Genomic DNA, 26,574 nt, shown 5'->3' with positions numbered 1-26,574 from the left:
CAGAAATACCAGAAGGAAAAGAAGACTTGGTCATATTGTGTGTTAAGGTGTCATTAGCTTGGGAGTGTAGTTGCCCTGGGAACAGAGAATTGGGGCTTTTTCTAGACACAGATCAGATTTGCATGTTGGACTTGCCTAATACGTTGATAAGAGAGGACTTGTAAAGCTCTTTAGCTTTTCAGATGTTCCTTTTTTTTTTTTTTTCCCCCCAAACAGGTGATATACAGCCCCTGAAGTGAGAAACGAAACCCCAGTTGAAGATCACTTTCCTCTTCATTTTGAAAATTCAGAGCCAGCAATTCTGACCATCAGTTCCACAGGTGGCTTTCTTTCACAAAGAAATAGTCTTTCTTTGCGCAAATGATTCAGCATCTGGAAAAAATGGCTTGAAATGTAAATTTTTCAGGTCACTTTTTTCGTTAATTGTTCTAAAAAATTTTGTTTTGAGTAGAAAGCTAAGTTGTTTTGACATGCATTTTATATAATCAAGAATGCCTGACTCTTCAGCACTTTTCATATTTGTGTTAGTAGTGTGTGGCCAGTTAAGTGGAGAGAGCATTTTGAGCTGGAAGAATACTTGCTGTTAAAGGAACTAGTGATCTGGCTGAAACAACAAAACAGGTATAAAATCTACCTTTCACAGCACTGAATGTATCATCTGCTTGAAAACCAGTTAAGTAGGTCTTCACAGGAAAACTAGCAGTGATATTACAGAAAGAGCAGAATTCCTTGTTGCACCGCAGTAGCTGAAATTCAGTAACGTGCAACTATTATTTTTTTCTTCTTAGTTTGAAGAAGCGTATGTCAGTATGAAAAACAGCAAGTGACTGCAGCATAATGAGAAATAAGAGCTGACTTCAGTACACATTTAAGAATGTGTTTCCAGCAAGGAGCATTTATAGCAAGACATACTGGCAGCACCTTTTTAGAAGGTCATTTGTAATCTTAAACTTTTCTAACATAGACATTTTCATGCTTTTTTAAGATAATATTCAGCTGTGTTAAACCAAGTATACTTTATCATTTGTTGTAAGAAGCAATATTTTATAATTTCATACTTAAAATTATTTTTCTGTTTGGTTTTAAAGGCTTTGTTTGAATACTATAGGCAGTCTTCTTTTAAAAAGATCAAAGCACTTAAGCATACTTGACACTTCAGTTTTGAAAATATGCTTCTCTTGCTTTTTTTTTTTTTTTTTTTTTTTTTTTAATTTTCTTCAGTGGCTGCAGAATTATTTGTATTTTATACCCAAAGGCCTGCTGGCTGAAAAAAAAAAAAAAAGTTTCCTTTTGTTCATGACTTTTTGTTTTAAAAGGAAAAAAGTTACAACTTCCTCTGCAGTGAATGCTTAGAATTAATCCTAAGCTTCGTGGTTGATGGCTGCAGACAGCTGCACTGAGAACGTGTATCAGTAGGGTAAGAGGTGTCAGGAGAGAGAGAGTCTTGGAACATCGAGAATCTCAATGTGATATTACATTCAGTCTATTAAAATGTTAAGAAAGCTAAATCCTCACCAGCATTTTATGTTTATTGATGTGACATACTCTGTGTTGAGAAGTACACGGTCTGTGTAGTATGTTCCATTCACCATTCCTCTTTGAAAAAACAACTACTATGGGGATAGTGTTTTTTTTAGAGTGGAGTTATGCTTTGCTGCTGTCATACAACAGAACACGTACTGTGTTAGTGTTCCTGACAAGAGATTACATGTCTTGCTATTTACTTTTGTAAATAGGAACAGAAGCACTCTCCTTAGCAACAGGTTATGTGCAGGAACCTCAGAGGTCAGACCATTCAGCTGTTCTGCTTTGGCTGTCCTGAAATTAAAGCTCTATTGAGCATCTAGGAAGGATGTCACAGTACCCTTGCTATTGACAGGCATTTTCTTAACCTTGTTGCCTTATTTATAGTAAGTGAACATTCATGAGCACCCATGAGTAGCGTTATTTCAGAGCTATATTGATTTTTTGCTGTATGTTTTAGTAGTCAGGTCTGTACGCTTCTCTCCTGAGATCAGTTCTATGGCACACTTGATACTGACTTTCCAAGAACCTAAAGCTACAAGGCATATTTTTCTTAAACTGCTTTTCTGAACTCAGTTAATAGTGTGGTTGTAAGCAAGCACTGTGCTCGTGCAACAATAACAGTGATTTCAAAGTTTATCATAATCATTGGACTGTACTGTAAGTGGTGTATTTTTGCTCTGCGTTTGTCATCACTTCCAGTCACACCGCACTTTGAAACTGAGTTAAATAAATTTCTTGGCCACAGGACAAAGCAGAATTTGTTGTAGAGTGGTGATTCAGATTATACAGTTCGTCTGAATCTTAGTGCTGTATAAATAGTGGTGATTGAGCAACTATGTCATTTTTTCCTATTTTCCAGCCTACATTTTCATTCCTTACAATATGCTTATGGGACTCTAGCAAAATTTGAGGTCAGGAGAAAATATCATAATTCTAAAATATAGGTGCAATGGTCCTTTTGCACAGTGTTTGTGACTACAGTTTATGGTTGTGTTGTGATAAATATAGGTAGCTCAATGCTTTACTGCAGCTTTCAGATTTATTTGCCATGTGATCTGTCAACTTTGCCTTGAATGTGTGCATGATTGAGAAAAATTACTGTCCTTTATCTGGTTTATATTTAGTTGAAATCTTAGATTTCCTGTAATAGCTTAGTTTATAGAAATGGGTTTCTCATGGGAGCAAGTGTTTTATGTGCACACAGAGTAGTTGTTGTGCTGAGCATAGCAGCTTATATCAGTTCAGAACTGCCATCTTCCAGATGGAATGAAAATGGTATTTTCCTCCACATACTGCTAAAAAACAAACAAACAAACAAACAAAAAAAACAAAACCAAAAACCAAAAAACCACCAAATCCTAGGTTTTAATCTTAAACAAGTCACTAGGTGTCACAATTTCACATCCCCACTGTGATACAGAAATTGTGTCTATGTAGTGTACAGACTAATGCATCAAGCTTCCCATCCTTTTCTGCAACATGACAGTTTGCAGTGCGGGTGGGAGCAGCAAATGGGGAGAGCGTGGTCACAAGAACTTTACAGAACTTCTGACAATCCTGCAGATTTGGCTCCTCCATAGCTGATAGAAGCTCTAATGAATGTGTTGGTCCTTGAGAAACCATAGCAAGCATCACTACAGGAAAATCATTTAGGTGTATGCAAGGAAAGAGAACCTCCATGGAAAAAGGCCTTTCTACGTATCACTGATATTTTTCCTTTCTGGCTGGACTTCACTGTGGTGGTTGCATCCATCTGTTGCTTGTTTATCTTGAGCAGTCTGTCATGCTTTTTCCATCTTTAGGAACTTGTTTTCATGGTTGTGGTTTAAAACTGTTTTATATGGTATGACTAATCTATTGTGATAAGGAGTTGGAGGTATGTTTATTGTGCAAATGCTTATCTGAGGACACTGAAACATCTATGAGTGAGAATAAGAAATGAAAAACAAAACTTGTAGGTAACTAAAACATCGGACAAATAGGAAGGCTTTCATCAGAAACTGTATCTGCATCAACATGAATTTCATCCTCTCATTCACAGAGGTTCCAGATCCTTTAAAAATGACCAATATTCTTAGCGCGTTCACTTTCTTTTCACGTCGTAGTTATTTTCATTAAGCATCACTTTTAAGGTTTTCTAAAAAAATCTGACAGTCTGAGTCCTAAACCAGGCATCTGTAAAATAACTTAGTATTATTATATATTGTGGTTTTCTTGTGGCTGCATTGGGGATAGAACTCAACATACTTCACTATGTTATTTGTAAAGAATCATTTTGATATATAAGCACTATATTCTGTAATGTCTAATATTAAGTAATGACAGATGTGTTGTTGAAATGCAACTTACTGAGAGGAGGAAGCAGAAACTATCATTGGTCAATGTTCCCCTCACTTGTTTGTTGCACTGAATTTCAAGGGTGTAATTTGTAAATCAATTTTGTTCACATGTGTAATCAGATTTTATTTTCATTGTAATGCTTATGTAATTAACTTACCTGTGTATATTTCTGGTAATGATTCCATAAGCATGGACAGTATACTGTTATGTTTAGCACTACAGAATTAATGTTAAGAACAAATGAAGCTTATTGCTAAGGAGCAAACGGAGCACCTTACTGGGAGAGCACACTGATTTCAGTGCTGCGGGGCTGACAGACAGGAGGTTGTTCCAAACTTGACTGCAAATTGCTCTTCAGTGTAGTAAGCACATTGACACACTGCTGCCAGTGCTGTAAGAAGCCCAGCAGTGGCTGTTTTTAACCTATAAATATACTGTAATTTAAAATTTTCCTATAAAATGAGTTTATATTTAATTGCTGCCTAATACATGTACTTAAAATTAGGATTTTTAGCAGGGCTGAGGGTGGGTGGGCATGCCGGTGTATTTCTGGGACGGGCTGTTGTATATACGTTTCTTTGCACTTCCCATTCAGTTTAACTGTTAACCCAAACCCAGCTCTGACTGTGACATTTACGTACTTTATTGTGATGGAGGTCCACCTTCTGTGGCCCCAAGCTTCAGCATTTGACAGAAAAGGTCTTTCCATTCAAATGTGAATACCCTGATGTACCTCTAACATGGAAATGACCAGGCAATGAATTTTACTCTGCTGAATTCAAGATGACTGTAGAGTATTATTTAAAGCCAGTATCTGAAGCTGTTAACCAGCATTTGGAAAGAGTCAGAGGGACGATTGCCTTTTGGTGAGTGCAGCCCTAACTCTGCAGCGTTGTTGCTGCAGAGACTGTTACCTGTTCCGTACTGTTCTGCCTTAGGTGGCTTTGACTTTCAGATCCTTTCAGGAGCACTTTTGATTTCTGAATTGCGGAACAGGTGTTGGGGATCAGGGACACTCACTCAACATCTTCTAGTGTGTTACTGTGCTTGCTGTATGTGTTGGATTTAGTCTTATGTATTTACAGATACATCATCACGAGATTAAAGGAATTCGGATGACTGCAGATTGTCTCGCATGAGTGACATCAGTAAAGGTTAATGATGTTAACTTCTTTTTTTTAAAATCTGTTGAATAAATGAGAAATAATCAAAACCAGTTTGCCATTCACTAGCTTTGTGCAATATTACTGGTAGAATCGAACACTAGTGCTTGGCAGTAAAGAAGTCCTTTAACACTATTGTATTCAAAGAAGACATATTAAATGCGTATTTTACTGTAAACAACTCTGCAGATCTGCTATACCTAAAAATGCTCAAGACTATAAAGTATTAGGCAACAAGTATCTCCTAAAATAAAAAAGGTAAACTAAGCAAACATTTCCAGCAATACCTAAAAACTAAAAAACTGTAACTGTCTGCCTTTTGCTCTCTTTTTCTTTAGTGCAGTTTCCCTGCCATGCAAGTTTATTGCTGTGTATTTTATGTTTTTACTATCATGACTCAGAAGTTTAAACCTGTACACAAAGTACTGAACTCACCTTCTTGTACATGCGATGTAACATCATACTCACAGTTTTGGTGCTTAAAAAATGATTCCTTTTTTCTTTATTAAAGGATATTTATTTGACCACTGTTTCATTTGAGTACATAGCAATGTTGAAAATATAAAAAATAAAAATAGTGCAGTTTCATTCCTACAAAAAAATGTTCATCCATTGTTAAGTTTCCTTTGCTACTCTTTCAGTTCCTCGAACTGCCCAACCACCACTATTGGCAGATAGTGATGCCTGAGCTGAACTGCTGCAGGGAATAATTGTACCGATATAGTATCTTTGCAAACTGCTGCATAAATAAATCACGTATTGCGGGAGAACCTTCCTCTTCAGTAGTGCAGGGTAATTGAGCTTAAGTGCAAACAGAAAACTAGTTACCATCACTTAATGAAAAGACAAAAAATCTTTACGAAATGAGGAGATGTTTAAACTCAGAAACACTGATTGCTTGGATCCATTGTTACACTCCTGCACCTCAGAGCTCACCAGAGGCAATGCCATTGCGAGGCACAGAGTGGCCTCCAGCTGTGCTACGTGTAGAAAGGCGAGGGGGGTGGTGGTGAGAGACAGTGGGGCTGGAAACATTCACTCCTTGCTTTTTTATTTGGTACAGGCAAGATGTAATTTGAATGGCCTTGCATCGCAGCAGGGGAGGTTCAGGTTGGATATTAGGAAGAATTTCTTCTCAGGAGGAGTGATGGTGCATTGGCATGGGCAACCCCGGGGCAGCTTGGTGGAGTCACCGTCCCTGCAGGTGTTTCAGAAAAGGGCAGAAGCAGTACTTAGGAACATGGGTTAGTGGGCAGTATGCGACGGAAGGTGGATGGTTAGGCAAGATGATCGTAGAGGTCTGTTTCAACCTGCATCCTGCTCTGCAGCGCAGCACCGTGCTTAGGGGTGTTTGTTGCCATCAGCAGTGTCTGCCTTGTTATCAGAGGGAGCAGATAAGAGGCTGCTTTTCAGTAACTTATAAGGGTATTCCTGTGGGCTGGAAGTAGGTCATACAAATCAGTGTAGGGTTCTTGATGCACTTCCACAGCAGTGGTAGTCACAGTGAGGCCTGAATGTCTGCACAACACACAGGGGAGATAGGAGCTGGGCAGGACTGTCTTCTTTTTTTTTTTTTTTTTTTTTTGGTCATCTTATGTGTCAGATGGAAATGTATGTTGTAAATAAATACCACTGGGCCCCAGTCCACCTCACACTTAACAAACAACACTTGTCTCACAGAGGTCATGGATGTTTGGGGTTTACTGCTGCTCCAGCAGTCAGCACTCAACAGAGGGGCTGTGGGGAGGGACAGACTTAAAAACATGGAATGAGTTTGCCAGAGCTCTTTTTCTGATACATTTTTTTTTTTTTTTTTTAAGAAGCTTTTCTCAGTAGTGCTCACTGCTGCCTTCTGTTTTGCAGGTTTTCCCTTCCTGTTGCAGGAGGGAGGTGACAGCAAGCAGACCACGTGCAGCAGAGAGAGCCCATTTGGGCCTAATGCTGTAATGTTTTGTGCTGCGTTTTTATCTGTCAGAACAGAGCAGTGTAATTAACCTAACTATAAGTGTTCTCCTTAAAACTCAGATGTATCCCGCAGGCCATGCAACTTGCAAGCATCACTCTGCAGGTGCTGCATGATAGCAGGTGATGCTCCAGATGTTACCCAGAATGGAATCTGGACAGCTGCATTCAACTCTGGCTGCAGGCACCAACTTTTCTATTGGCAGAATTGTGGACCCACCACCTTGTTGCTGCTGTGCCATCCCTCTCTCCCCCTTGCTCTGAGACTTGGGTCTGTCTCTTTGAGTTTGTGCAAACCTTTGCCCCTGCCTCAGCTTTCATTAGCTCAATAAAAGAGCACACATCTCTCAGTACTGAGCCTTGGCAGCAGGGCAGCTGGAAAAAGGCAGGCAGACTTGCTGCCTGTCTTCATTGTAGGTGCACTTCTCCTTAATCTGCCAAAATTCTGGCAACAATTGGAATAATTACACTCCAGATCAGACTCTGTATCCACCACCTGCTCCCTTCCTCCCCACTGTAACCATGTGCAGTCTGTGATGTGTGCTGAGATAACTGCCTGTACTTGCTTCCCGCTTACCACGTGGATGTGATTTCTCTGCACATCTCGCTACACGTGTCCTACATTGCTTGTGGGAGGCCAAGAAAATCCATGGTCTTTCAGACATCATTTATTCTTTAGTTCATTTTTTAATCTTTCTTTCTAGCTTGCAACACAATCCCTCTGTATATTGCTATTTGAAATTCACAGGAATAAGAAACTTGAAGAATCATGCAATTCATACAAAACATTTATATTGGCTACACTTTTTCTTCATATTTTATTTCAATCCCCATTAAATTCCAGCAGGAATGTATCTGAGCTCTGAGTGTACAAAGTCATCAGCGCATGCTTGAACTGCCATGCATGTTACCCACACAGTGTAGACACGACAGATGCTGTATGAACTGACGTAATGTGAAGCACCATGAGGCAATGGCCATTCTTTTCCCACCCCCTTGCTTGCTGTGAGCAAACCGACATCTGGAGAAGACGGAGACCCACAAAAAACAGTTTGACAAGCCCCTCCACACTGCACCCAGCTCTTAAAGGCATGTTGAAAACAACAAAAAAAAAGGCCTTGAATGGACATTATAAATAAACTGCACAACCTACCCCCTTGTCGCAGGAGCGCATACTCATGTGTTTGCCTGAGGGCTTCTCTTGGTGGGGGGTCACAGACTCCAACAATCAGCACAGTGCCAAGAGGCTGAGGGCCAGCAGTGCCCAAGCAGAACCGCCAGCCAGCTGCTCCTCGTCCTGCCTGTCATCTCCATACCAACAAGCCATTCTCACCCGCCTGCAGCAGACCTCTCACATGCCTGCCATCCCGCTCCTCTGCTCGCCTTCACGCTGTTGGGCTGAGCTGTTGGCAACCTCCTCCAGGGCGTGTGGCAGCAGATGGGGCCGAGAGAAGCACTGTGCATGTTGCTGGTGGAGCCAATCAGCACATGCGTGCTGTGAGTGATGCCAAAGGTAAAACTAGTTATGCTTGATAGGGCAAATCTCTGTTTAGGATATGAAATTTTGTCACTTTAGAAGACCACTGTGTCTGCTCATGCTGTGTTCAGGGGAAAGCAGCTGGAGATTACCTGCCAGGAAATGCTTTGCTCAGACTCGTAATCAGTCCTATCATATCTAAAACACTAAAAGCCAGTTGTGGTCCCAAATCAATACTTGGTCATAATTTGCAGAAAAACAGACCTTCAAATCTCAATTTGCAGTAAGAAATGTCGCACAGATATCCAACCAGCATTTGTCAAGACTGCACCATCAGCAGTTTGGGGTGAACCTGTGTGCTGCTCCAGTCACCAGCAGGTCCTCCCCGCGCTGGCTGCACCAACTGCCTTCAGAATGTCCTCACAGGCTGCCAAGTTTCAGGGATGCTCCTGAATAAGTGGCCATGGGCACTGCCCGTACCAGCTTGTTTTAGCTGAATGCAGAACTTCAATCCTGCACCCTTTGGAGTTCAGCATGCAGAAAGAACAACCTACCTGTTCCCTCAGAGTTCTTTTTTTTTCCATTGTCCCCTCAACCCCTCACTAGCAAATAATGAGTTGCCTTAAAAAAAAAATCCTGTAAATACACAGAAATACATTGCAATTTCTTGTATTTGCCCAGTCATTCAGTGTAATGAGGGCCTGATCCTTGGAACACAGTCACCATGGCTGCCAGCTTGGCAAACAGCAGCAGCACTTCGTAACCGTTCCTACCATGGCAGTTCCTCAAGCACTGCCTCCTCTTGGTGCAGCACATCAGAAAAGGGACTGACAAATCCCATGGCCACCCCATGGCTATTGAGAGGCACACGAGCCTACTGTCATTTCATCCCATACGTACAGATGGCATGGGTGCACCTGTGTCTGTGTGTGCAAAGCACACACTAATGAGCTGCTTGCATGCCCCATGGTGCCCTGGCTCCTTTTTGCATTTTGTTTATGTTTTGGGTACACAGCCCATTGTTAGAGCATCATAGCTACGATTTGGCCAAACTGTTCTGATTTCCCTAACAACCGCTGATTCACAGCGCAGATCACTGCCTGCCACCAAGTCAGTGTGGATCCAACTTGATCTGTATCTCCATACAGGTGCTCCCTGTGAGCTTTTCATGCTTTTGTAGCACCTATTACAGCATGCCCGGTGTTTCGTTGTTGCTCTCCTCCCCACTTCCATGACTTTCCAGCTCCTCAGGACTCAGCAATGTCCAGGGACAACCAATGCTGCCTCATACGCACACCTGATCTGCCTTCTGTATGATTTTAAGTTTGCATCTGTGGAAATAACATTGATGCAAAAAATGCAAAATATAATAAAAACAGAATTATAGAAAATTTAGGACATGTAGGTTCCAATGATAACGGAAACCACACACACAAATGGCCTTCATAATCTCTTTTCTTTCAAAGAGTTGGGGAGGAAGTGCTTATCTCAAATCAGCACATAGTTCTGTTGCTCTCAGAGTTGCACACCAGAATTCTCCTCCATTTCTCCCCCTGCATGCCAACAGAGTGGAGCAAAAGGGCTCTGGGAGTATCAACGTGTATCTGGGACCACCACCTCCTTGGGCAGACAGCAAGCACCCCTGGAATCCTGCCAAGGCTGCAGGGGATGCTCGTGCCTGCAGGACACCCGTCCTGCTCAGCTGCACGCTGCTGCCCAGCAGCTCACATTCACTACAAGGCAGAGCGCTGTGCCTCACTGCATTCACACCGTGTTTCCCACTCCTATCACTGTGGATCCTGAGAAACAACTGCTACCGGATTCATAAAAGAACAGTATATTCAGATACAGAGAAAATTTATCTTTTATATTCCCATCTACTGATTAGAGGCTGTGATGTCTCTTTTGCAAAGTCAATTTTGCTTTCCCTTTTCTTTGTATTTTGTTTAAAGAAAATACAAATCACTGTTTAACAAAACACAGTCCAAAGTTGGAGAACTTTCAGGGTTCTTTTCCCTCTCTGAAAAACTTCACTTGCAAATTCTATACTCTCATACTGAACGTAACTCGAACGGGGGACTCCGTACAGGCAGGCTGTACTTAAATGTACTGTGTCACTGTGAATCTTCTCTCCCCTTAGCACTGGGGTGGGTGCGTGCTGTTCATGACTGTTTTGGTGATCAGCTGGGAAATAACTCCTCCTCTTCCGAGTTACCATGCACAGAAACACAAGCTTTCTCCAAGAACACCTCTGGGTGGCTGTTCTCAGCCCAAGGGAACCGTGAGCACCTGCCACTGCTGGGGCCTGCAGTGCAATGAGACATGGGTGGGAGCAGGGGGAGGAGTAAGGGGAATCCCCAGAGCAAGGATGCATGGGGGTCAAAACTGCTCACAGCTACAGAAGGAGAACTGCTGCACACCACAGATGGATGGAGCTGATGGCAGGAAAGCAGGAAGGGCCTTCAGCCACTGCTATGACTAACACTGATACCAAACCTTGGGCTACTGGAGGTAAAAGAATGGCAGGAATGGCTTTGCAGACTGCTGGGATTTTGGCTTTGGTTACAAAGCACAACTCTAACGCTGACTTTGATGAGCCTGCAGCAGTTTTGGGGCAAGACAGATGTGCTCAGCATTGTTCAGGTCCTCTGTTCTTCGCTATGCAAGATGTTCTCACCTATCTCACAGCTGGTGGTGCCAAGTAAGCGAATCTTTTGACACCTATACATTTTTTTCCCCCAAAAGCTCTAACAACTTGACCATTCCTCCTCCTTCCCACAGTTGTCAGCGTAACAGCGTAACAGAAAATGCCACAGGCTACTGGATGTAAAGCTGATCTGAGTGTGTGCAAGAGCAGGCGGGGGAGAAAGTGGAATAAACTGTTCTGGTTTCTTTGGTCCTAGGATGACCTGCAGAGGCAGCACCGACAGCTGCAAGAGAGGCTGTGAGACCCAGCAGGTGTGTCAGGCGCTGTGGCACCATGGGCTGATACCAGGCGATAGCCAGCACTGCTTCTTGATCTCAAACACTTAACAGAACAGGTGAAATCCATCATACTTGTCAGGAGCAACTGGAGTAAGCCAAGAACTAATTGCGTAAAGAAAAACACAGGTTTTAGGAAATACCTATTATTCTGTGGTATGTTCTCTGCTTAGCACCGTTCAGAGGTAGTGCACGTATGCAGCATTGTTAAGAAAATGTAAACGACAGTCTGAGCATTGCTTTGCACAGCCAGGCTCATTTCCCAAAAAAACATTGGTGTAAAACTGCGCACTTTAGCTGGCGTGTTCAGCTACTGAGACTGCACGTGTTTGGCTGCAGCTTCTTCACGCTTTTTTTTTGATCCCCTGTCGACACCTAGACCTAATCTCTACTGATACTTGGCCTCAAGATCCAAGATTTTCTCATCAACCAAATCAATCAAGCGCCTTTATTGACACCCAGAGTTCTGCAGAGAATTAAGCTCTGTGCCATTTTTCCATTTCCCTTCCCATGCTGTATTTCTGACAAAGATTTTCACCTTCTGCCTTTGAAATTAAGCTCCTCATGAACAAGGTGCTTACGAGGCACTGCTCATAGCCACTTTGGTACAGAACAGCAATGAAACAAAGTAAGGTTCAGCCCCTCACTGCAGGTAAGCCTGGAGTTGGTCCCTAACCTGTAGAAAACAGAGCAGAAAACAGAAACCTTCCACAACTGACGCATCCCAAAATATCATTTTAATTGACGCATTGCTCACTCCTGCAGGGTTTTTGTTGAAGGAATTACCCTCAGAATGCCACCAATAGCATTAGACGATACTTATTTGTGTTACATCTGTTTTAGCCCTTTATTATATTTTACCTGAAAATGTATTTTTGTAGAGACTTTATAACAATATTTCTGCATTATCAGTTCATTTTGTTTGCCTCTTTCCTGGTATATTAGCCAGGAAAAGGAATCCCCAGTCTGTAACAGACATTAATTCACACATTTTACTTTGTGCACATAGAAAAATGTGATTTCTGGATCATTGTGGCATATGGATTATGAACAAGACACTCCAAAAACCAACTATCTGGACGGGAATATACTTACAAAAATCTTTTATGTCAGAGTCAGGATTTCACAACATAACACGCTAATGCAAAATCCAGTAGCACCTGAAAGATTAAGGTAGCTGCTGCTATCACTTGCACATACTTGAAAAGATATAATGAAAAAAATAAAGAGTAAAAGTACATTCTCCAGAGAACAGCAAGTGTATTTCAAAATAAAAACTGTATTTCTGATTTTTCTTCAGTTTTTGTTAGATGTTTATCATTTGTTTGTTTTTTTTTTCACTGTAATTCTTGTTGCTCTTTTTTTTTTTTTTTTTTTTTTTTTTTTTAACAAGACTATAGTTGCCATTTAACAAAGTTTATGCAATGTGGCTGCTCGCCTCTCCTGTACAAGATCACGTTCGTTTTTCAACCTGTAGTACTCAACAGTGTTTTCAGGTACACGAATTCCCATAGTTTCATCAAAGATAGACACAATTCATAATACCTCTACCTGGGAAAAGTCACGTTTCAAAGAGGCAAACTATTATCTTGACACAGAATTGGAGAGGCTACAGTAGGCATAACCACCTATGAATGAACTTCAGGTTTCAAATTCTAAACACCCACCTATTGTAAATAAACATTAAAAATACTCATAGCATTCAGATTTTATTTATATGTGCACGTAAGTCCACCTTATCCCATTTCATGTTTGACAACTGTTTGGGAATTCAAAGGTGCAGCCCTCAGTAATTGTAAAAAATGAAATGAAGCATATCTACTGAATGAGAAAAGAAATTCTCAAATATCAATTTCCAATTTAAAATTTAATTTCAATAGGAAAATATTAAAAATGTGCACATCTAAATTTTTTCATGTTCTTTATATACATATGTGTGTGTACGTATACATAGAAATACTCATGTACCACACATATTCACAAAATTTAAGTGGAAGTATTTCTGTCCACTATTTTCCCATATGTAAATGACATCATATCTTTAAAAATGTCAATAATAATATCATTAAAAATAATATTACATTTATTCCATCATCAAGTTTCTAATGTTTTTATTCTTTCTTCATCCTTATTATGTCCACTGAGCAATAATTAACGGGCCAGATTCTCCTTGCATTTCCTCCAATGTTATGCCAGCTAAACGTTGCTGACACCACATCAGGGACGCATCTGGTTTACAGCAGCACAAGTGACAGGAAAATCGGGCCCAAACATCCCCAGTTAAATTGAAATCTTGTGATACTTGCTCATGTGGACCTGATGAAGATGTACACATCACTGCCTAAAATCACTGAAAGAAAAACATGTAGCTCATCACAAAGTTTTCAACCAGTAGCACACTGAATCAAGCTCCTCCACCCCATCAATAAATAAAATAGGTGAGAAAATACCCTAAAAATATGGATAAAACTTAAACATTGTGTACATTACATACAGTATAATACATGACGGTTTAGCATTTGACCTAAACCACTTTCCTGACTAGTCAGGGGACACCTGATAAATCACTGGTAAAGAGAAAAAAACAGTATTTTAGAAATAAAGCATGTATTTCTAATATAAATGAGAACCTGTGTGTATTATATGGTATAGACATACAGTACACACAAAAACAAACTTATCTTTTCTAGTTTTCAGTAGCAGTCTCTAAATGGAGAAAATTATGTTGTACAAATTTATAAGCAGCTAGATTTCATGTTTAACATTCAAATAAACTTGGGGAGCAAACAGTGCATCTTTCAACTCTGAAGTCTGACACTCATTCATACATTTTAAAAAAGCCCTCTTCAAAATTACAAGCAATTAATTTATGGCAAGAATGTACTTTGAAGCAAGACACGTCACACTTGGCTTACCTTTCGGAGTTGGTTTTTGTTGTTGTTGGTTTTTTTTAAGTAAATCTATTATATAAAGAAATGTGTGGTTGCCAAAAGTCTGTTAAAACATCCTCAAAACAACTTTAAAACCTGCTCATTGAGGATAACTGGATTAATTATCTCCTGTTTTTAAGCTTTTTGTTAACAGTTGTGAATATTGTCTGGTGTTGTTTCAGTAAGGATGTGATATGAAGACCCATAAAAGAGTAAACACGTCTCCATTTCAACTTGTTGTGACAGCAAGACTTTTACAAACACCCTTCTTGGCTGGACAAGTTCAGTGTCCAAGTAGTCCCTTGCAACATCTCTTGCCCTTAATGCAGTCTATAATAAATACTGCTCCCTATAAGCCATTATTCACAAAATCTGAAATTCATGCGACATTCTGAAAAAGTCTCCTGCAGAACAGGCTAACAGTTAATTTGACATAGGTATTTGATATATGTAGCAAGGCCAGACAACAAATGACTAGCTATTTCTCGTTATCTGTGCATGTCAAATCCTACATTTAAAATTCTCATTTTCTTTTTTTTCTTTTTTTTTTTCCTTTTTTTCCTCGGGGACTCACCTGCCATCATTGGTTGGCTTCAACATACAGATTTAGTGGAAGATAGTATCTCACTGTAATTACATGGAATTCATATGATAATGTAAACCTTACAGTGGACAATACTGTAGAACACCAGAGTAAGCTCCATAAAGAAATACGGTATATCCCAGTATATATATAGATTAAAAAAACAAACAAACAAACAAAAACCAGCTGACCAACCAACTGAAATACCCCAAAAGAAGAACTTCACACAAGCAACTAGGAACTTTGTTTCAACTAAAGATGCAACTCTCTCTCACTCCTGGCAAGAATAAATTGGTAATGGCACTGTTTTTCCACAGCGCAAAGAATCCTGAGAAATTATTAACAACAAAATACAGGGCTGTCATCACAAAGTTCTTGCACAAAACATAGCAATTAAATATATTAAATAAATAAAACAGAAGATAACCTATACTGTGTCTTTCACAAAAAAGGGATGTGATCTGGGACACTGGTAATTCTTCCATCACCGATAATTAGAAAAGGATTGCATTCAATTAGTGTTAATACCATTCAAGTTATCTATGGCCAATAAAGTACAAGGAGGTAATTTGTAATTCAAGCTTTTTGTTTGTTTTTTTTTCTCTTCAGCTAGCTACAAGCTGAGTTCTGAATTTTACATTGAAATATGACTCAAATTTAAAACAAACCCTCTCAGAGGAGCATTTCTAATTTTGTGCAACTTTGATGCAGAGCCCAACAAAGTCCTATGAAGAGAGACAGTGCATCTTTAAGCTGATTGGCACTGAAATCCCATTTTCTTTAGCTGCATTCTATTAGCTTGGCCAAGTTATCTCGTAATTCTGTTAGTTCAAATATTTTTCCGTCAAGAATTTCTAAAAGTGTCTTCAAGTTATTGCGAAAAGCTTCTTGCTCATTCTGACTTTTCTCCAGACGTTGCTCTAGGTCAGACAGCTGGCCTTCCAGGTCTTTGTTTCGAATTTCTACCTCCTTCAGAGAAAATACATAACATGTTAATGTATTGTCTACGAACAGAAAGCAGTCAAACCTCCTCCTGGTATTCACGAGCTACTTTTGTTTTCAGAACAATCTGCAATCCTTTAAAGTTTCTGTAGTACTAAAACCAGAACTGACATTTCCATTAGGACTGAATACCTAAACTTTCTTTCATTTTTTTTTAGTAATTCATCTGAAGGACAGACACTTCTGGAGAGGAATAAAATTTTGTTGGCATACAATGTGTTACGTTCAGTTATCATTTTAAAATTTGGAAATACGGCACTTAGTGAAAATGGCTTTTCAGGTCCCCTTACTTAACCTGCTCCAGGGCAGAGTCCCCAGGAGGTGGCCTCGCACAGAAGCTCAACCTGGTCACTGCTTTGTGTTGCGAGGAGTACCGCCTAACTTCTGTCTCATGTTGCATGCCTTTTCACACTAAAAATTAAGACTGGAATAAAAACTAGCAGGACTGATCAAGGTGAAATCACTTGTAGCATATTTAAAAACACGAGCGCAAGCTGTGACCTGGAACAGCCTCCCACAAGCACAGTATGGTGCCGCGCAGATGAGCTCTTCACCCAGCACACACCGGGGCCCTCTCATCTCTCTTTGCTAGAGTACAACACTTTGCAACAGCATGCTGCTCCGTCTCATTCACTGCACGTCTTATACATTCCTGATGAATTTCTTAATTTTAGCTATGGAAACCACTTCTGCAGGCAGCACAGGAACAGTGTACTTAATGCACCTTGAGCAGCCATTTCTAGAAAAGTGCATTCTGAATTAGTACTTACGTACGCTAACATTTTTAAAACACCTCCTTTCTTTACAGCAGCTTTGCAGCACAAAGCTTTAGCAGAGCTGCTCGGAGCTTTCAGACCAACCCATTTCACCCAATCTTAGGGAGGGAGGCCTGGCACCCCACAGCAGCCTCTGCCAGCAGCAAACTTCTCTTCCTGCCCTCCCACCTCCCACTGCTTCCACTGCTATTCCTCTGTTGCCCTCAAAGCTCTCCAAGTGCCACAGGGATGGAAGGCAGAGCCCCAGGCATGGACAGCTCTGTTGAGCTCAGGACCTCTAGTCTCATCTCCTTGTAACTGGAATACCTTGCTCACTGCTCCTCTGTAAAGTGGCAAGTTAACAAAGATTTTAAAACTCTCCTGAGCTACTCAAAACCCTCATGGGGCACCTACATGTGCAACTGGCTGTAGGGAACCTGCAATAGCAGGGCACCGCACTAGGTGATCTCCAGAGGCCTCTTCCAATCCCTACAATTATGTGATTCTGCAACAGAATTTTGGCCACTGGTCTTGAACGGCACGGGTGACAGGAATTACCCCTTGCTGCCAGCATGAAAATTATTTTAATCCATTTGACACAGATCAATACGGTTGCCAAAGGATTAAAGGAAACCAACTGAAAAAGACTGATGTGTGCTTAGGTAATGACTAGCTACCTCATAGCTGTCAGAAACAAAAGAGCTGACTGTCACCCAGCCAACACCGACACCCCCTGCAGGTTGTCCTGCACTCGCCCCGCAGACCAAGCTCTGGAGAGGACTGTGCCATGTGGTGCTGTGTGATGGCTCAGCAGCCTGAAGCCAAGCAGCCATGTCCAGGGTGAGCCAGGGAATTCAGCGTCCTCTTGGCTCTGCTGGGATGGCACAGTCCTACCCAGAGCTCATGCAGAACTGACTGAGCAAGCCTTTTGCAATTAATTTCTGAAAAACATTACTTCCCAACTGTTATTTCTGATCCCCACACATCTTTAGCCTGGATTAGTATTAGTGATTTTTATAACAATACTGAATTGAGAATTCACGTCCTGCTAATGTGCAGCCTCCCACTGCAAATCAGTTTTCCTCAAAACTATTCCTTTTTAATGGAAGAAGTGGAGAGGTATCCACGTAATACAATCTGTTCCCATAGTTGTATAATTTCCCTTTGTATGCAGTTAATCCTAGCTGACAATAAACTGACACTGATGATCTATTCAGGCTCTGGACATTGTCTTTAGATGCTCTTACAGAAGACATAATATCTTTTCATATATTATTTCCTTTTAGAAAATAAATAAACTGTTAAGAAGTCATGTTTGTTTTTTGCACTGCATGGATCTCTTGGGGAAATCAGAGAAAGGATCAGAATAAAATATTCAGACCATATACAACAGCTATACTCAGCGATCAGGCACAGTAATAAAGATATCCTCACTTATCATGAGAGTCACACTCGTTGTGACTCATTCATGTGTCTTAACTAATGAAATTGTTACGTAACAAGGGCCCTGATATTTACCCTTCACAGCGACAGCATATTGGTACTTACTGAAATTTGCCTATGGTTGATTTCTAATTAATTCGATGATACAGGTGTGTCAGAAATGCAAAATAACTTGAAATAATAATTTTTGGACAGTGCTTTTCATACAGGCTGCATTCCAATTAGTTATGTAATCCATTTATGAACACAAGAGGGGAAAACATAAATCAGAAGAGAAAAGAGTATGATGAACAGATACAGACTCTAGAAACATCCATCCAGACAACAGGTCTACTATATTAACACATGTGGGATAGGCAGTCTGGGGCTATGGATGAAAACACCATTTCTCTGTGACATCACAGACGTAGGGTGAAGGATTCAGAGAAGGCTGTTACTATCAAAGCAGGGGAAGTGCTGCAGTAAGCAAAGATTCAAGATCTTTTAAAAGAGCTGCATCTGGTCAGCAACAAGCTTGAACCTGAAGAACAGCAACTTTTATCTGAGATCTTAAGACAGCTTTAAACTCATTTCAATAGAATCATGTATAACTATTTTAAGAAACTGATCACCTGCAAAGTGACATATGGACACATACATAATGAATCTACTTGTTAAGTGAAGATATGCATATACAAAAAAATTGCTGCAAACTTTATAATTTTTAATAAAGACGTAGCATTCTTTAATTCTAAGACATCTTTAATCTTTAACTAGTTTCTCATTATTCTGCTTACTAAGGATAGCTGCTTTCCAACTCATTACTACTTGTCATGAGATCTCATAGTGATACTATTACATACAAGAGTGATTTCTAACTTTCATTACTGTCTCTTTTTTAAGTCTCTCAGATAAGTTCCTTTTCAGAAAATTCTTATGCTTAGTCTAAACTCAGCAATAATTTTTGGAATAGTGGAACAGATGTACTAAAAACAGTCTTCAAAGTAACATCCTAATAACACACTTTAAAAAAAAAAAAGAGGATGGAGGAAAATGAATAAAGTACTTTCATTCTTATACGGTTTATTCTGTAGGTTAAAAATGAGATTCAAGAAAGTTCCAATTCATATAATGTATTTCAAAGGATACTTATTTAATGATCACTTAGCTGCGTACAGCTTGATGGAGCTTGCAGATAGTGTGATTTGGGTCAAGGTGTACAAGGAACAGTGATGGTCAAATTTAGCGCTTTGAATTTGGAACTATTTAATGCTCAAGTTTCCAGTTGTATCAAAATTCTGAAGTCTGAATTCAAATTCATTTCGGCTCCAGAGTTGGGTGGAGATCTGTGGTGTTCTAAATGGAATTTGGGTCAGTTCCCTCAGGAAAAATGTAATATTTTATTGCAGGTGGAAATTGTGGGATAAATTCCCAAGGATCATCCTGACCCACCATTTACAGATTTATCTGGCAGCTTCAACCAATACAGCATAAATTGCTGATGTAATCTGCTCACTTGAAGACCATTTTGCCCTTCTACCTAAACGAAGATGATGCACTATAGCTCACCTGTAACTTCTGGGTCAAAGAATCCCTCTGTGCCTGGAGTTCTCTGGCATTGTCAATTTCTTGTTTCAATCTTTCGATTTCCTAAAGGAAAACAAACAATCCCTTTAACAAGACACTATATGGTTTGGCTTCAGTGCAGGTAAGTTGACTTCTTCTTCTTCTCTTGAATAAGCCGTAGCAAAAGTACCAAAATGGGCAACTGGCTACTGCCATGTTAAATAAGCCATGCTCTCAATATTCCTGAATCATAATCCTAAAAAGGCTATTCAGTTGTGAATAAACAACAGTAATAAGTATTTTCTTTGTTACATAAGTCCAAGCCTCTTCTGCTTCAGAAGATGAAACAATTTTTCTCTTAGAGTATTAAAGGTTCTTGCAGTTGAAAATTGTTTACTTCATGCTCTGCTAGAATTCAACTTCCCCCCTCATTTTTTCATGAGAAAAATCCAATTTTCATCTGTATTTTATTACGTCAAAAAAAACTGCCTGCTTTGGACATTGATTTCTAGAAGAAACTTGAAGCTAACATATACTTTTAAACAGAGGGCTGTACTTGCTTTTCTTTTGCAAAGAGGTCTTTGCATTCAGCATCTCAGCATAATTTGAAAGAGCATGGATGGGCACCAAAATGGGAAACATTACCAACGTAAGGTTAATCTCAAGTTTGAGGGAGCCTGAAAAAGGTTTTCTTCCATTTTGGGAGGATATTCTGTTTACTCCAAGGAGCCTCTCTCCTGCTTCCTCCTCAGAAGGAGCTAACGACAGCCCCAAACTCTGCTGGAGGCAAGACTCTGAAGGTCACACTGGATCTCCGAAAACCCATACCAGTGCAAGCTTTGTCTTTCATAGAGGGCTCAAAGAATTTGGTCTTGAACAGGGCAAACAAACCATCATATGAGGCTCCTTCCACCTTTTTTCTATCCTAAAAGGGCTGATTCTCAATCATTCTATAGCATAAATCTGCTTTTGTCTAGGACCCATGTTTGTATAGGTCTTATTCCAATCTCTTCCATTTTCCAGGTGATGGGTCTAGCACAAAGAAATATCATTCCTGTTACTGGCTGGAGATTTGACTTGCTTTGAAGGGCTGATCTTAGGGATCATAAAAGTCAGCTATATTAATATAGCTTGAAAAACAGATTGGTCTGAAAAGAGCATTGATCTATTTCTTGCTCCAAATCCCTCTCTCTAGAAAAAGAAAGCATGCTTATGACTGTTTTCTTTCTTACTAAGTGTTCATAGCATCAGTGTGATGATAACTGCTCTTAAGAAACCACTTCTACCACAACCTAGATTTATTTTTGCAAAGAAAGATCTCAGAAATACCACAAAGGAAAAAAGATAATACATTTTTTTTTTTCTTCAGATGCCCAGCTCTACGTTCAACTGCAATTATATAATAAAAAAATATATATTTTTTTCAAACCAGCTAAACAATTATTTTAACTTTTTAACATCCATAGGAAATAACAGTGTTTACCAGTCACTCCAAGATTAATATCCAAAATCTTTAGAAATGATGTTACAATAAATAAATAAATATTAGCAAATACCTCTTCTTTCTTCTTCAGTGTAGATTCTAATTCCTGTATGGTCTGGTTTAATTCTGTTTTATGTGTGTGGACTGCATTGGCTTGGCTGCTTACACACTCTAGCTCAGTCACCTGTTGAAATAATTAGTAGTAACATATACAAAATTAACTGCAACAGTTTCAAGGTACATTACTTCTTTGCATAAACGGCTGCATTTGAAATATTATCACTCCTAATTCTGGGTGACTTATGTGATGAAGATATTCTTATAAAGCCTGCATAAAATTCCTCAAAAAACATTTTTGCAGAAAATGGCTACCATGTTTACTACAATAACTTGGAAACAATAAATTTAACATGTGCAGGCTAATTTAACATTAATTAAAAATTAATTGATTTAACATTAATTAATTTAACATTAATTAAAAGTAATACTTACTATAGAAGAAGCTTTATTACTGTTTCAGAAACAGTAATGTCTAGATAAGTAAACACAGATCTGTCCATTTAACTTACCTCTCCATCTGACATTTTTTAATGTTTCAGCGTCTTCATCAACTAAGCAACAATGTTCCCTCCCTTCTTAGCAAGCCAATTAACATTTCACAGCCTCATTCTCTGATGCTACTTCAAATATAATAGCAGACATTCAGCTGCCAATGTACAGCTGCCAACTTCTTGCATCCTCTTGATTCAGATCTCATCTCACAGTCACAAAGCCAACAGCTAATGGCACTTTTTGGTTTGGTGCAGCTCCTCTTTATTAGCAGGCAGCATTTTCTATCTGTCCTTGGATAAGACACTTTGCAATGGTATATAACCTTTCCATTTTACTTCTTTGATTCAAGAGATGTAAACATCCTGCCACTCATAGAAACCGACAAAAAAAAAAAGCACCAAAGAAATAAAACAGAGCCTACAACAGAAAGTCTTTGTTCACAGACCTCTCGAATTATGGATAGAGAACTCTCACACCACATGTCTGCACGGGTATCTGCACCAAAACCCTGCTGTTAAATAACAAATTGTCAAAAATATATGTAATTAATAAACGAATCACTTTTTTTTCAGAATATATACGCCTATCAACTTTAGTACATAGTCTTGAATAAAGTTGCATCATCTAACTACAGAACAAATCTGCCTCAAAAACATCTTAGAAGAAAGGATGTTTCCATGCTACCCAATTTGGCAAGATAAACTTGTAAGTCTCAATTTAACTTCCTAAGAAAAGCAGATCCCAGACAGTGGGCAGGTATGCTTCAGGACAATTTTCTTGCTCTGATTTTTGAGGAATGGAGATTAGTATGCTCCATCATCAGTGAATGCCAGTGAAGCCACTGTCATGCCAGTAATTTCAGATTCTGAATTGTTTGTAGGCTTAAATGGAGATTACAGGGTGCAGGGAGAAGTTGAGAGAAAGCCAAGATTGAAATAGAAGAAAATTAAAACAAAATCCCTCTCAGCTTTTCCCTTCTGAGTCACAGGGCATGAACCTTCCCTGTTAACAGTCATGGCTAATCTAGGTTCTCCTCCTGTAAAGCTGTAATTTGGCATTTTTGCACATCAGGTTTATAGATGTTGAGACACTAAAATTATAGCAATTCTTAGGAGGGATAAGGGAAATTAGGGGAGAGAAGATAGCTTGACAACACCCCAACCCCCAACATGAATAAACTAAGAATTATCTCATTTACTAGAGTGGTCCCAAAAGAAATATCTGCACTCATAACAAAACAGCAACAACAGTTTATTCAGGTTTATATGCAGCTGAGCATTATGACTGCAGTCTTAGATCATTTTCTCAGTTTGCTAAAATTACATACAATTATATACATTTAGATTTTTTTCTGACTACTACCAATTGCAACTGTTACAATGCTCACTACAATAATTACACAAACACAAATGATCAGAATGCAACACACTCGCTGGGATAAACCTATATGTAAAGAGTGTCTGAACTAACATGCTGTTTTACACTATTCTGTGTAAACACATCAAGAATGACAAAGTCATAGAACAAGTTAGGCTGGAAGGGTTGTTCATTTAGTTCAGGCCCTCATTCAAAACTGGATACATTTTGAAGTCATATTTGGTGCTAACGGTCTTGCCCAGTCAAGAATCATTCACCATTTAGTAGAGCTGCCACACGTTTACACGTTCCTACACTTCTGCCCTAGGCTTAGCATAAATCCTGCCACTAATACTTTATGTTGAGCTCTAGTTCATATTAAACTTTTGCTACAACTGCCAAACTCATCCACCACTTCCAAAGTTGAACCTGTTGAACGTTTCCAAGCATTTCTGCTGATGGAAGTGGTCTTTCCCCCCTGCTTTGTGGTGAGGCCACATCCAGAGTACTGTGCCCAATTCTGAGCTCCTTGGATCAAGGAGAATAGGGAGGATAGAGAAAGAGTCCAGAAGAGGTCTACAAATATGATGAGGGGCTTTGAGCATCTACCTTATGAAGAAAGACTGAGAGACCTGGGATTGTTCAGCTTGATGAAGAGAAGACTGAGGGAGTATCTTCTCAACACTCAGAAATCTAAAGAGTGGGAAGAAAGTGGGAGGAACGGGGCCAGGCTTTTTTTGGTGATGCCCACTGACAGAACAAGGGGCAATGAGCACAAACTGAAACACAGTAAGTTCTAACTGAGCATGAGGAAAAATTTCTTCATTTTGAGGATTGCAGAACACTGGAACAACTGCCCAGAAAGCAGTTGCGGAGCCTTCTTCTCTGGAGATACTCAAAACCTGCCTGGTTGTTTTCCAGTCTGCTTCCAATCTGTACACAATCAGCTTTAGCAGAGAGGTTGGACTAGATGATCTTCAGAGATCCTGTCCAAATGGTATGATTCTGTGATTCTGTAAATACTCATTTACACACTCAGCAGGAAAGACAGAAGAAAACTCAATCCCCAAACTACCTTCCTAGCGCTCCAGAAGCAAGGGTGCATCGGTGCCTCCCATGAGCTGGTGTGGGTAAAACGTTACTGTTCTTGGCTGCCTATATTGCTGCTAGCTGGAAATGCCGCCTGGAAGAGACCATTTATGGCCACAAGGCTTGGGTGAACACTCCTCAGTGTGCTCTGGGCAACTCAAGACACGTTCTGAAATTACTTAAGCAAACACAGCTGATTTTGCTTGAGTGAGTAGGGTTTGCTATATAGATCTTCTTGCCAATTGTCAGGCTCTCCCAAAAGAGCAATTAATTACCCATACTAAAGGGACTATGATGTGGACTCTAGTCCAGTTTTTCCCTGGGCAAAAACACATTTCTGTGATTCTGTGATTTCTTACTGCTTATGCAAGAAAACAATGCATTGTTCAACTGTTTTGTTTAATGTTTTTTGAAAAAACAGTAACAACAACAACAAAAAAGGACAATTAAAATGACATGGTTACTTTAATCAGTCTTATTTAAATGCCTATTCCCATACAAATCTGAAAAAATGTCAAATATTTTCATGATGCTCTCACCCTCAATGTACCTTTACATAAGAAAATCATTTTATGACCTTTTAAAAAATCCGTAGAGTAAGATGGGTTGGAAAACTGTGCAATATAAAGCATATGTGATTGAAAACATAAGTAACAAAAGATAAAGCTCTAGGCAAAAATCTGGGTAACATTTACTTGCTCAGTTCCCTTGTTTCAAATTGAATTTTTTTTCCTCGTGATCACTGGTCCAAAGAAACATTAAAAATAACTATTTAAGAGGCAAAGAAGAATGGTAAAACATTTTAGTCTGACCCCCTCAATAGCTATGCTCGGGGACATCTCCTTACATATTTTTTTTCATATTTAAGAGCAAGGCACAATCAATCATTCAAACTTTTGCACAGTAACATTAAGCAACATTAACCAACTTAATAAAATTTGTTTCTGGTACAGAATACTGACTGTATTCTGAATTCTGACAAAGACTTAAAAAAAAGTCTTTGAACAATAACAGATCAAACAAAATTCTTTCTGCCACCATAAGGCTGCATATCTGAAAAAAGTCAAAAGTCAAAATACATAAATAAATAAAGGAACATTGCTCTTAGCCCCTAGTTCTGTATTTTACATTATCACCGAGGTAATCATAGCTCATAAAGAAGGAAGATCTGAAAGAGCTATTTGGTGACTATTTAATAGGATAATTTTTCTATTAAATGGAAATTATTATACCTAAATGCATAGTTTAATGAGAAATACACCAGCTCAAGTGTATTTCTCATTAAACTATGAGAAACACAACTTGTTCTGATAGAGCCTTTTCTGCAGAGGCCATTCAAGACTTTTCCAGGGATTTTGATCTACTGTCAACAGCTTACAAACAGAGAACACAAGGCAAAAGTTTTCATCGTAGTGTTCAGCTGCTGGCAAGACAGAAGTGAGGCCATTTAACAGAAGGGAGAACAGATTTTATATGAGCTCAAGACAGTGTCTGCACCAAGCTACTCCAAGGAAGCAAACCAAATCAAAGCGCTAAGAAACCAAATGAAGAGACTGTATCAAATCTCAAAACAGATATCTGCTTAACTAGTGAAGATTTTGGTCAGAGGCAAAGAAGTGGAATTACAGGAATATTTCAAGAGGCCACCCTCCCAAAGCAACTACTGACTGAATGAATCCGGGCTATATTTGCTTTAGGTTGACTCATTTTTTTTAAAACCACTTTCTTGATATAGCCATGTACTCTTCTGATCTCCATCAGCAGAAGTTTCCATTCAGGATCTTAAAGTTAGAAGCAGTAGGTCATGAATTTCTTCTTAAACTTCACAGAAATTATTTCAGCTATTACAGAAATGTAGAGAAAGCTTAAGATAAATTTCCAGTGTTGCTTTAGTTTGTTTTACAGATACTATGACAGTCTTTAATGTTCTTTCTAAATATGTTTTTGTTATTTGTATTTATTGTGGAACACAATATCCAAGGTCTACTAACCCAGGCTATAGTGCAGAAACAGCAGAATATTCATGTGTAGTTTAAGTATTCCTTATGTATTTTTAGCTGGTTGAGTTACATCCCCTAATGGATCGGAACTGCAACTGTGATAATATTATTCCATCAATAATTGAAGATGAGCCTTTACAAAGGAAAAAGAGCCCTCTACTTTTCACAATGAGAAGAAAAATGATATTGTGTGTCTCAGCAATACTTGGAATAACAGTTTCACATAATTTTTGCACAAGAAGTTTCTCAGTTCTTCATGGTGGACAATACGATGGAGAACAACATGCAAGTAAGCCAATCATAAAGAACAATCTCATATAGCTTTCAAGAATAAAAACTCTGGGAAGATTTTTGAATCTAAGAAATATGAAAATGCAGAAAAAAG

General features: G+C 39.3%; 2 protein-coding genes across 2 annotated transcripts in view; one reads left to right on the top strand and one right to left on the bottom strand.

The window, feature by feature from the left end:
* The window catches only part of JMY (junction mediating and regulatory protein, p53 cofactor), a 63,771-nt gene extending 58,217 nt beyond the window's left edge, over positions 1–5,554 (top strand). The window contains exon 11 of the mRNA XM_085213671.1: positions 217–5,554. The gene's annotated coding sequence lies outside the window, so the exon portion shown is untranslated. The remainder of the gene's footprint in view (positions 1–216) is intronic.
* A 2,090-nt stretch (positions 5,555–7,644) lies between these two features.
* Positions 7,645–26,574, bottom strand: part of HOMER1 (homer scaffold protein 1) — a 93,524-nt gene continuing 74,594 nt past the window's right edge. The window contains exons 7-9 of the mRNA XM_085213676.1: positions 21,266–21,376; positions 19,713–19,793; positions 7,645–15,933 (exon numbers count right to left, since the gene is read on the bottom strand). Coding sequence (XP_085069802.1) covers positions 15,745–15,933; positions 19,713–19,793; positions 21,266–21,376 — 381 coding nt within the window. The 3' untranslated portion in view covers positions 7,645–15,744. The remainder of the gene's footprint in view (positions 15,934–19,712; positions 19,794–21,265; positions 21,377–26,574) is intronic.

The sequence above is a fragment of the Meleagris gallopavo genome, chromosome Z (genome assembly GCF_905368555.1).
Source record: "Meleagris gallopavo chromosome Z, MGAL_WU_HG_1.1, whole genome shotgun sequence".
Classification (NCBI taxonomy): domain Eukaryota; kingdom Metazoa; phylum Chordata; class Aves; order Galliformes; family Phasianidae; genus Meleagris; species Meleagris gallopavo.
Note: the sequence above shows the minus strand (reverse complement) of the source record. Positions and strands in the feature narration are given on the sequence as shown.